The following is a 12,787-nucleotide window of genomic DNA, read 5'->3' as shown; positions in this document are numbered from 1 at the left end:
AATTTAAAAAAAAATAATAAGAAAAAAGGATTGCACGTATAATCAAATATCTAGTTATCGATTTAACACATTCAGAGTTCTACATATGTGAATTTTTCCTCGAAAAATCTTCATGGAAACTGCTTGTGACAGGGAGAAACTGCCCCTACTCCACTGTTCTTAACCGTTTGAGATTTGGAAGACATTAGAAGAAATGGCGAAAGAAACACAGCGAGGCCATACAGTTTTTAGGCTGAAGCTGGAGGTGAACACATCCTTACCAAGTTGGGAAAATTCTAAATCTACTTACGCGATTTACAGTGTAGTAACCTAAAGTGTAATATGTAGTCTCGTCTCCAAGACTCCCCCCCCCCCCGTTTTAGGGACACCCCCCTCCGGACTATTTCCTGAAAATTATTTTTTGAGCTGTCTTTATTTTTATTTCCATACTCCTTCCTACCTTCACAATATTATTTATGCCTTCATTTTGTCCAGATTTGAAAATCTTCCTTACATAACCTTTTTTCCTTCATCTAGGGAAGATAGGTCATGTTCCAGGTCATCTTAGGACATTCGTTCATTAGACAGAGAAGCTTGCTGAGGTTATCGGAAGAAAGAGACAGGTTTCTTAAAACAAGTTTTATTGTAAATCTGCAAAAGTAGGTCTTTGTTAGACTTTGTACGAGTGAGAAGAGGGGGTATTCTTGCAAATGATTGTCAAAAATGGGGGGTAATAAAAAAACTAGTAGTGGGGACTCCAGACACTGGTCGCTTTCAATCGGATATTGGAAATTTAATCAGCAGTGGACGTCTTACGGCTGATGATGACGGGATTGGTTTTCAGGTATCATTCGCTGCATCATCACGACGGCCTGGTGTATTAAGCCTGCGGACATCCAGCGGTCACGCGCGATCTTTCCTCGTGAAGTGTGGCGAGCGCGCTCAGAGGGATGCAGCCGCTCTTCGATTCGTACGGATCCTGAACCTTCCATCGACCCCCCACTACCAGGTCAGATTTCTTTACATATATAAAAACATATAATATATGTATATATTTGATAGGTTGTTAGTAATTATGTTGTTTTGTTTATTATCAAAATACGGAATATATCGGAAAATAAATGTTGCAGAGTGTTTTTCCAGATGTAGTACTCTCACGTCTGATTTAACCTTTTAAGTGCCGTGAGGGCCGCTTGTACCTCACAATTTTTCATTCGTACATCTAAGGAATATTATTTTTTTCCGACCCTCCGGTAATTATTAGCTTCATTAGGCACCTAGCAACTGGATCACGGGATGGTATACGATTTGCAGCATGTTTTAGAAGCGGTTACCATGGGCGCCAATGAGACCGCGGGCGGCCTCACTTTTTATATAAAATTTACATTAGAATATGTATATAGAAACCTTTCTTTGTATTGATTTCACAATTTATTCATATTTCAAAGCTGGCTTTGAAAACCTATCGTGTTTTCTGTGTTACAAAAACGTGACCCGCCGGCGACCTCATGGCAAACCGAGTACCTCTCAGTCTCAGTACATAATGATATACATAATGTGTTATATTCATTCATAGAATCTAAAGATCCCAAATTTTCACATAAGGAAAGCCTACACTTGATATTTCCACTTGGCAGCTGGGGAAGTCATGGCCAAAACAGCTTGGCAGTTAGAAGGTTAAGTAATTGATCTGAAAAATGGGACGCAGTTAGATTTTAGCAATGTTCACGGTCACCAAGTTTGCAGCGAGATCTAATCTGTAATGAGGAAGTCCGCAGAAGAACCGAGATGGCTGATGTAGCTCTAATAATGTCTTAAGTGGCAGAGGGGTGTGGGGGGAGACACGTGCAACCGATGACATAGTTAAATTCGTATGAAGTTTCTGGATGCTGGAAATGTAAAACCGGTCAACGTGGAGATCTTGGGGGAAAGCTTATGTCTTACAATCGACATCTATCAGCTGAAAAAAAAGAAGGATATTTGCATACCTAACTAAGGCTGCCAATCGAATGCAGCCAGGTACAGGAGAAGCTTCTTGATATCTCTATGGTTACCGACATCTGTTCCCTAAACAACAAAGATTACTCCACATCTGATTAAATAATACCACACCACGTATAATTCTTAAATAATGAAATGATTTATTATTTGTAATTAATATATTGTGTCGAATGCTCAAATATCCAACATAAAAGAAACTATTGGAAACAAAGGACGGATTCTATTAACGACGCCGTCGGGGCTGACGCCGCGATTTGCAGTTGTAATTAACACCAATTTATACAAGCTCTATTATCTGATGCTTTATTGCATTTTCACTGCAGCTGGTGATGAGATGAAATATGGCACGGGAAATCTTACCTCACATTCCTGTGATGAACCTTCTAGAAATTCAATGCCTACGGTATTTAAGTACAGGTCTCGAGGAAGATGAGGGTTTTTCTTCTGACATTTTGTCAGCTAAACATAGTGATAGTCGCGTGAAAGTGATATAGCCCATCTGATTGAGTCCAAGTCGCAGTGATCAGGCCATCAAGGTGTCCAAGAGGTTTTATTGGTTATTCAGCTGAAATGATAATGATGATATGAAGGTTTTGGTCTTTACAGGTGACGCCTCTAGGAGAGGACAGCGGACTTATTGAGTACTTAGAGGGACATGAGACTCTGTACTCTTTGGTACATGCCAAGGATGAAGTAGGTAAGTGTTGGTATTTATAAACTGACTGTACCAAAATCTCGTAATTCATTAAAACAAAAAACGCATTTTTAAAGTAAATTGACATAAAAGACTTGATTTAATAAACAAATATTGAAATGAAAAAAGAATAAAAAAAATCCTTGGCGGTGATGTCGTCTGATTGTTTTGATTGCATTCAGGATATATCTGATAAAGTGTATATGTATACATCTGTGTTGAACTTCATTAAAACATGTGTTGCTGTGGAGTTTCTTCTTGCTTCTTCTTCACAGCTGTGATATCTTGCGAGTCTGGTAGAAAATAATCTATGATAAATAATGTAAAAAAAACTGTGATCAAGGGAAGCAGATGAAGGAAGGAAGATCTAAAGAATGGTAGATCATGTGATGGACGAAAGAGAAAGTAGAGAAAAAAATTAAAAACTATCCGAGTTCGTAATGACCCACTAGAGAAGGGGAACGAGATGGCCAAAAATACGGGATCCGTTGTAATAAAAACACCTTGCACCTTGTACAGTCAGAAATAAATTAAAAAAGGTTGTCGATCAATAAGAGTCCTGTTAAAAGTTCCAATATATAACTTCCTTCGCCATCAACATATATCTTTCTCTTTCTATTTAAACCTACACGTGGTACACATTTGGCAATTTTACATACACCCACCACCAAAACTTACGTAACTTGCATACCTTCATTTGATATAGTATCATCAGCGGTATCAATGGAACCATCACAAATGAACTCTTGAAAGTCGACAAACCTTTGGAAGATAACCTACTTACCATTTGCACCGATCCCCCTCTTCCCCCTACCACCCCCCACTTACAGCGCGAATAAATGTGATTATTATTTATAAATATATATATCCAGTACAGATTCTGTTCCTTGGTGCCCTTGAATATAGTCACTCCATAGAGCAATAGCCGAAGTGATGAAGCGACCTGTACCGAGGCTTCTCTGGGAGACAGCCTTCGAGCTTCACTTCCTTAATCCGACATTTAGACAGCAAATATATATATATATATATATATATATATATATATAGTCTGGAGGTGAACACATCTTTACCAAGGTGTGATATCTTCTCTGAAGTCATTTACGGCGTTACCATGAAAATATTTAGTTATTGAAATAGAAAAAGAGAGTGAGATAACAAGACAGAAGAATTACTCACTTCAATTCAGATAGAAATATTAAAAATACATTGCAGCCTCAATCGTAAAGTCGCAACTGCTTTTCGATTCCTCACCAGGTTCACTACTCGCGCCAGGAGTTGAAGAAGAGCTGATCCTGAAGAATAAGGATGACAGCCTCGCGCAGTTCCAGCATATGTGCACCAGGACCCCGGCACATGTGTTGCGGTGAGTTGATATTTGAACTTTATATACAATGTTATCTTCAACATTATTTTAGTCGCAAGATGACCACATATCCAATAGAACCATTTGGAAGTGGTTTGAAAAGATAAAAGGACGTCATCAATCAACATTAATTTGGACCCAAGAAGTCCACTGTTGAATATAGACTTCGAATAAATATTTGCAATAGAACCAGTTGGAAACGACCTATGTAGATGAAAAATCAAAATTCAAGATTATTTTGGTTCCATGAAGTCCACTGTTGGATATGGACATCGACTGAATATTTCCAATAGTACCAATTGGAAGTGATCTGCAAAGATAAAAGTGCCTCATCATTCAACATCACTTTCTTCCCAAGAAGTCCACTGCTGGCACCTAGGCTTCTAACGAATATCTCTAAGAGGAGATGAAAGAGCCCAAAAAAGATATAACTTTTCTTTCTCTCCTTCTTTTATGTTCTATACATTTATGCACCGTAAAATATATATACTCGTATATATACTTAAGGACGACGTCAATAGAGCAGTTCAAACTGAGTATAAATTCTATATTCTTTTAACATTTTCCTCTGCCAGATCTGCGGTGGAAATAAGAAGCAGTTGTTTCCAGGACTTCATAACTAAGAAACGTCGATTCGAAGAGAGTCTTGCGGTCATGACCTTCGTCAGCTCTCTTCTAGGTGAGACATTTTTCATTTCATTGGAAAAATCTTTCGAGTGTTCAAGATATTTATTTATTTATTTATTTATAATACTTCTAGGGCGAATGATAGAACCCTGAAACCCTGGTGGTACCACGAGAATTCGAGACAACATCGATCCATTATCTTAGGAGTTGAAGCTAGTCGGAGCTTAGGGCTCTTATTCTTCTAGGTCAGACCTTTTTTTTTGGTATCGGAGGAAAAATCTTCTGGATAAACAAAAGATACTCTGAACTCTGGGGAAAGAACAGGGCTATGTGAAATTCCTATCCGCTTAAAATTCCTCTGTGGTCGCTCTCTGTGACATGGAACCAGGTATCACCAAGTTAAGGATCACCAGCAGACCCTCGCGCTGTGACTTTGGTTAGCTTGAAGACACGCCCTATTCTCGCAATCCTGATACCCTGGTAGTTCCTCGAGGGATCGAGATGACATCGATTCATCATCTTAGGAGTTGAAGCTAGTCGGAGTTCAGGGCCCTTACACTTCTAGGTCAGACTTTTTTTTGGTATGGGGTGAGGGGGAGGGAGGAACTTTTGGCATGGATACAAGATACCCTGCACTATGTGGAAAGGACAGGGTTGGATATGCAGGATCTCTACCCACTAAAACACTCTCGGTGGTCGGAAGAACGACATAGTTAAGGTAACGCAAATTGGCGTTTACTCTACCGGTTCTCATATAATGATGACAGGTATAAAAGTTCCAGACGTACATTCCAGGTGTGATAACTCAATCTTTCAACAGGTCTGAAGGACAGACACCTGGAGAACGTACTGTACCGGCGCGGCGATGGCACCGTGCGCTGTATTGACTGGAATCCAGTCCTCCAGCATGGAGCAAGGGAACTTCCTCCCGCTCGTCTCACCAGATCACTCCTGGCCCTCTGTCGCCTACCAGGTACACAACAAATAAAGCTCTGAATACCAACCGCAGAATCTCATATACAGGATGCTATATATATAAAAGCTTAACCTAACCTAGCTTTTTTTTATGGCCCTCACTATTGGAGGCCTCTCGTACCTCTAATTTATTGGGATCAGGGTCTTTGTTTACAAATAAGTTTTTCAAATTTTTATCTTTATTCTTTACTCACTTTCATTTTTCTCAATTTCTTTCATTTTGTTCTTTCATTCCTTCTTGCTTTCATCGCCTTCCTTCCATCAACTTATTACTCTTAGGTGGCTAGGTACATTTCTTTTATTCTTTATTTTATTACTTATCCTATACCTAACCTAGCTTAGGGTATATAAGGTAGTGACCTAAAACCATCTTGCCTTTTAGTGCTGGAAAGCCGCTTACAGCAGATGACGACTTCGTGCAGGAAGTCCTATCCACTCCTGCAGTCTTCTCTACGCGTCTCCTTCAAGTGGATAGGAGAGGATGTAGAAGATAAAGTGAGATTTTTTATTGTTATTGTTAATTTCTTTCATTACAGAAATGAAAAGAAACCAAGCTTTATATCCTGATATAAGAATACTCGCTGTGTAATAAAAAAGGGATAAGAATAATTTTTTATTTGGAAATCTCTGGGCTTATGTCCAGCTGTGGACAAAGGCTGAACTGATCGTGATGATATGCCCTTGTTGTTTCTTCTAGACACTATTCTGGGAAGGGTTACGTGAACTGCTTTTTGCCCAAAAACCCTCTGAGTGATCCTCGGTGTTTCGTGAGGAACTCTGGTGTCTCTGTAAGGAACATTTTTATTCTTCATATAGTCACGTTCTATCCCAGGGTATACTTTGATAATGCTACCTCTAAAACCTTATTTGTATTGAGATAGTTCTAAACGTCTATCTATTGACAGTCTTAAGAACTGGTTACCTTTAATGGGAGTTTAGGGTTCCCACTTTAAACACTCGCGGCACTTAATAAAAACTAAACAAAGAAAAAAAGTATTAATAGACTACTAGCGCCACCAATCGGCGCAGTCTGCAGTTATAACGTTTGCAGCGCCATCTATTATCAAGTGTAAGAAACTTTGATATTTATATACAAGTTATGTAAAATAAGTGAATGTACAGGTCATTTACCAGCAAAAACCTTTAAGGCTTTTAAACCTATAACATCCTTCCTTAATTATCCTTTACAAAGCAATGACTGTGAAAATGAAATTTTTCTACATTGAGTAAACAATCATTAATTTTAATATGTAATAAAACGGTTTTAAAAACTCTTTTTCTTACTATATTTTTTTTTTATACAAAATGTGCCATATATTTATTGACACTAACGTCTTTACGCCTGAAACCAATCACCCTGTTAAGTCATTTTAAGAACACCTAAGCCTTTTTTAAAAGAATCCTTCGAAACCTCAAACATCGAATTTCTCACACAGCTGGAGGACGTAGAAGATCTGATGCGTGGTTCGGTACTGTCCCATCAGGTGACGGAGAGATCACGGCTTCGTAACCCTGGCCGCTACACCCACAAGTACGTGGAGATGCTCGAGGAAATTTTCCAGGACTTTGACACCAAGGACACGTATAGCGTGGAGGAACAGGTAAATATTAAACACCGCTAGTTTATTTCACAAAACTATTTGTTTAGTAAAGTCCACCACTAGATAAACTGACAAGACAGTCAAGATGTCGCTGGATGTAGAAAACCAGTCATCGTGGCAAACCTGGAAGGTTTTTGCATTCAGAGCCTTAGTCATCTGATATGATTTCTTTACATTCTAAGAGAGAGAGAACTAGAAGATACTCTCATACAATGTTCCTATGTAACCTTCAATGAGTATTTCAGTCCCTCTTTGTTTAACTTTCAAAATTAAACAGAGACAGCCAAATCGTGCCGTCTCCTTAGCCACTATCGTTAATGGGAGATAAGGGTTACCATCCTAAACACCTGCAACTTGCTAAGCAAAGAAACTTAGTAATCGACCGCTGGCGCCATCTATTGAAGTCATTTGAAGTAAAAAACTTCGAGCGCCATCTTGTATCGAGAGTAAAAATAACTTTTATATGTACAGAATGATTGGAAATAGTTGTAATAGGTTGCAAGAGATGAATATATAGGTTTGTCAGCAAAAACCCCTGAAGCTATTACAGTAACCAAGCATCCTTTATAAAGCTGTCTCTCCGACTAATGTGAAAGACCGTCGTGATGATCTCTGAGGCTTTTGTCTTGCAAGGCCTCCATCGTCTGATATGATTTCTTTTCTTCCTAAAAGAGAGATAGTAGATATTCTCAAGCAACGTTCCTATATAGTACAAATTAGTACTTCAGTCCCTCTTTGTTTAACTCTCAAAATTAAACAGAGACAGCCAAATCTTTCATTCACAAAGCCACTATCGTTAATGGGAGAAAGGGGTTCCCATCCTAAACACCTGCAACTAGCAAAACAAAGAAACTTAGTAATCGACTGCTAGCGCCATCTATTAACGTCATTTAAAGTAAAACAATTTTAGCGCCATCTTTTATCAAGTATGAAACTTATAATAACGGCACCTGAAAGAGATGTCGCTTTTTTAAGTTAAATTCACACGACTACATTTTTAACAAGTTTTTATTTCTAATCAACAATATATTCATTTTTGTCATCGACAACCTTTTGCCGTCTAGTATACAAAATGTCGGAGCGGTAACAAATCAATCGGTTTTTCTGTAAAACATGTCGACAGAAACGACATTACTTTCTCTCCCCCTAATATATACAGGATGATTGAAAATACTTGTAAAAGGTTTAAAGAGGTGAATATATAGATTCGTCAGCAAAAGTCTTCAAAACTATTACATTTATAAGCAATCACCCTATATAAAGCGATCACACTGAACCATGAAATATATTGGAATATGACTGGCCAATTACATGTGGTAGTATAAATTCTGCAGGAACAAATAAGAAATGCAATATACTTTTTTATTAGTTAATTTATCCTTCTCGCGTTAAAATATGTATTAACGTCTTAACGTATGACGCAGGTGACCGATTTACTTCGCCACAGCACCGATCCTTATATTCTGAGTGTCACTCGGCCGGCGTGGATGCCTTGGATTTAATATTAACAATCTTTTCATTGAGAAAAATATTTTAAAAAATGTCGATGTAATTCAACACATATAAATAAACTTAAAAATATTTTAATATGTAGTCTCATAATGTATCAGTGTTAAGTATGAATTTTCGAAAACTTTTGTAATGCTATATTGTATGACAATAAATAAAAGATATTTTAATGTTGTTTTTTTTTTTTTTATTTCAAACAACTACTCACATCATAATTAAAGTGTGAGTGATCACATTAATTTTGGCTTTAAGTTTAATTTACTAATCTTTTTACCGTTTAATTGACTGTCCAATTTACTATGTACTTTATTAGATAATTTTTTGTCTACTTTATTATATAATTAAACGTTTGATTTATATTTTATTAACTATCTATTTTACTATTTAATTGTAATTATTTTACTGTCCTCTTTTTTTATTTACCGTCGACTTTACTGTTTATTTTAGTGTTTACTTTTTAGTTTACTGTCGACTTTGCTATTTATTTTACTGTTCGCTTTTAAACTTTATGTCAACTTTACTAATCATTATACTGTCCACTTCTTTATTTACTGCCGACTTTACTGTCTATTTTAGTGTTTACTTTTTAATTTACTGTCGACTTTGCTATTTATTTTACTGTTCGCTTTTAAACTTTATGTCAACTTTACTAATCATTATACTGTCCATTTCTTTATTTACTGCCGACTTTACTGTTTATTTTAGTGTTTACTTTTTAATTTACTGTCGACTTTGCTATTTATTTTACTGTTCACTTATTAACTTTCTGTCAACTGTACAAATCATTGTACTGTCCACTTTTTTAATTTACTGTCGACTTTACCATTTATTTTACTGCCCACTTTACATTTCAATTTTTTGTCTGCTTTACTATTTATTTAGATACACTAGCAGTTAAAAGTTGCCGTACATATAATGGTTCGATTGTTTTAACAACATGAAGCCCTTAGTACAAGTGTGTATTTCATTCGAGCCTCGCTCTTGTTTATATCGACGTAAGTGAACAAACTTTATTTCTGTGGTATTCCCCTTTTCGATGCACCGCTGGCAATAATTAATGTTGCTGCCATAATACCGATGTAAATAAGGAGTTATATTTCTGTGGAATTCCCCTTTTCGATGCGCCACTGACAATAATTAATGTTGCTGTCATAATACCGATGTAAATAAGGAATTATATTTCTGTGGAATTCCCCTATTCGATGTTCAGCAGACGATGCCGTAATGTTGCTGCCATAATACCGACGTAAATAGGGAATTATATTTATGTGAAATTTCTTTTTTCGAATCCCAAATGAAGATGACATAATGTTTCCCCTAAAACCCTTTAAGGTTTAGCAGATTATACGTACAAACATGTATAAGAAATCAGTATTTTTTTACATAAGTAGATAATTTTAGTACAGCAGTAGTAATATATTGAAAACATGGTCACCAGTTTGACAATATCTCTTGACCTTTTAGGTTATCTGTTCACTGGTAAATCCCAATTGTGTTATTCATGTCTATTATGCAATATTTCTTACATATACACCGCGAAATAATATATGTTTGGTTTAATATCGGGATCACGTAGCTCGAAGAATTACTCGTCTGAAATGGCAGTGAACTGAACGTTCGTGCAACTAATGGCTGGTGGTGCTGGCTGAAGGTCGAGGGCAGAAGATGCGAAGCGGTCATGGTGGCGATCCTTTGAGGCCCATACCTTGCACCGGACGACCATTTTCGGAAAAGATGCAAAGAAAATAAAAACTTGTACATTGGACACGTAATAAAATCAAATGTAAATAAAACAACCTGAAATAAAACCAAGTAATGTGTTACAACAAAACTGTAATTTTTGACAGAGCGAGAAGAAAGATTGAGTAGAAGAATGAAAGAGTCTTCTTCTTCTTCTTTCCCTTTATTTGGGGTCGGGTCTCCTTATCAATTTGCGCCAGGCCACTCTATCCTGGGTTGTCCCTGCATCAAGTTGAAGGGTTTCCAGTTCCTTTCTGATATTAGACCACCACGTAGCTTTTGGACGCCCTCTCCCTCTTGGGAATTCTGGGAGGCTTAAGGCAGTTTTTACTACGTGGTTATCTGGTTTCCGTTGAATGTGGCCATACCATCGTAATCTTTTTTCCTGTAATTTGCTGGGGATCGGAGCTACCTTAAACGAACCTCTGATATATTCGTTCCGTATTTTGTCCATTCTAGTGACGCCAAGAATGAAAGAGTGGAGAAATAAAAAAGAGAAAGTGAAATAAATTATTAAAGATTAGGAGAACATGTCCCTACCACGATAGGGGTGAACGCGGGATCTAATGAAACAGATGCCAAAATGAATAACTTATTAGTTTTAATTTACCGTTATTTGCTGGGTGGTAAAGTGAAAAGAAAACAGCAACTCGGCAATAGAAGAAAAATATATTTAAATCACAAAGACACCGGGCATAAGGCCTGGTCTGGTTTTACACCGTAGCTCTGCACTCCCCGACGGTGAAGGTAGATATATAGATATAGATATGTACTCTTATACTATATATATATACATACAAATATATATATGTATGTATGTACTCTATCGAAAGTTACATGCCAGTCGTAGTTCAATATAAAAAAATTAATATATAAAACGCATTTCAAATTTATAGCTACATTTATTAATATTATATATACATATATATATATATATTGTCTTTGCTATAAACAATTACCTATAGAAGTGTTGACCACAATACAAGCAGGAAAAAAGTGAATCAACGAATTTAACACGGAAAACTGTTAAAATTCAACATTCCATATGACATATGATTTTAATTCCCATTATTATTTTTGTGTTTTTCCTGCCTTTTAGACAAGTGTGTTTTTTACGTGGTTACACTCATAATACCTTTCATATATGAACACTGATATCTAAATAATTCTTACTCATATTTACAATCACACTGTATAAAGTGATCATTTTTATATATTTTATAGTCTACCGCAAAACAAACAATAATTAATATTAATATGTACGAAAATGTAAAAATAGTTTATTATTTATAAAACCATTGATTTTTATATAGAATGTACCATATATTATTTAATAAGAAATGAACTATACTATGTATATATCAGGGGTGGTCAAACTGCGGCTCTATGAACGATTATTTTTGTCTCCGATTGATTGTCGAATTATTTCAATATTTAAATTTATATAACCCACGTCAGCTGCTGGGAAATCGAAACAAATCACTGGCGCGAACAATTATTATTATTATTGCATCACAACATTAGCGAAATACAAACACCGATCGTAATTAACTAACCGGCGTCTTGAGTATTGTTAGGAGTGCTGTCATATGCGCGTGCATATATCTAACTTCAATGCACATGTTTTGTACTTTTACTTAAATGATTTCAATAAACATTATTATTACAAAAAAAACATTCTTGTGTTTTTAAATGCGTATATAAAATTTGAAATTTCGAAATAATGGCTTGCATTATCAATGAGATTGGCCTCCTCTGTATATGGCATACAGTGAAAATTAATCCATGTAGGGTTTTTTAATGTATAGTATACTGAATAAAGAACTAAATCATGTCGATTGTTTATAAAATACAACGAAAATAAAAGTACGTAAAACATATTAAATACTTTAATAAGTATTTTCTCTCTCTTCGGTTTCATAACAGTGACTTTAGTAGCACAGCCAAATATCATTGGCGAATATAAAGCTCAACGAATCCGCTGGCTTGGTCACTTGGAGCGAATGGCATCGGATCGGAGCGTGAAGGTAGCGTACCTGGAAAAACCGAGGGGTCGAAGACCATTGGGTAGACCCAGGTATCGCTGGATCGATCGCGTTGAAGCAGACTTGCGCGAATTGAATGTCAGCCAGACGAGGGCGCAAGATAGAGGAAAGTGGAAGTCTCTCGCTTCGGAGGCCAAGACCCACTTTGGGTCACTGAGCCAGCGGAGTAAGTAAGTATTTTAATAAGTGCCCATAAATGCTTATGAATTCATTTAAAAACTTGTTATGTGCTTTTATATAACTAAAAAAAATC

General features: G+C 36.5%; 2 protein-coding genes across 2 annotated transcripts in view; one reads left to right on the top strand and one right to left on the bottom strand.

Moving 5' to 3' along the window:
- Positions 1 to 12,787, bottom strand: part of LOC137926194 (venom protease-like) — a 289,572-nt gene that overhangs the window by 88,639 nt on the left and 188,146 nt on the right. The window lies entirely within an intron of this gene.
- On the top strand, positions 3,049 to 8,742 carry LOC137926411 (uncharacterized). Its single transcript, XM_068770011.1, has 7 exons — positions 3,049 to 3,079; positions 3,887 to 4,037; positions 4,613 to 4,716; positions 5,485 to 5,637; positions 6,022 to 6,134; positions 7,076 to 7,240; positions 8,665 to 8,742. Exons 1-7 carry the CDS (start codon positions 3,049 to 3,051, stop codon positions 8,740 to 8,742), a joined length of 795 nt encoding a protein of 264 aa, XP_068626112.1.

This window comes from Battus philenor, unplaced genomic scaffold (genome assembly GCF_028537555.1).
Source record: "Battus philenor isolate CCGP_79_NKW_IND1 unplaced genomic scaffold, ilBatPhil1.0.hap1 SCAF_29, whole genome shotgun sequence".
Classification (NCBI taxonomy): domain Eukaryota; kingdom Metazoa; phylum Arthropoda; class Insecta; order Lepidoptera; family Papilionidae; genus Battus; species Battus philenor.
The sequence above is the reverse complement of the archived record's forward strand: the minus strand, read 5'-3'. Positions and strand labels throughout refer to the sequence as shown.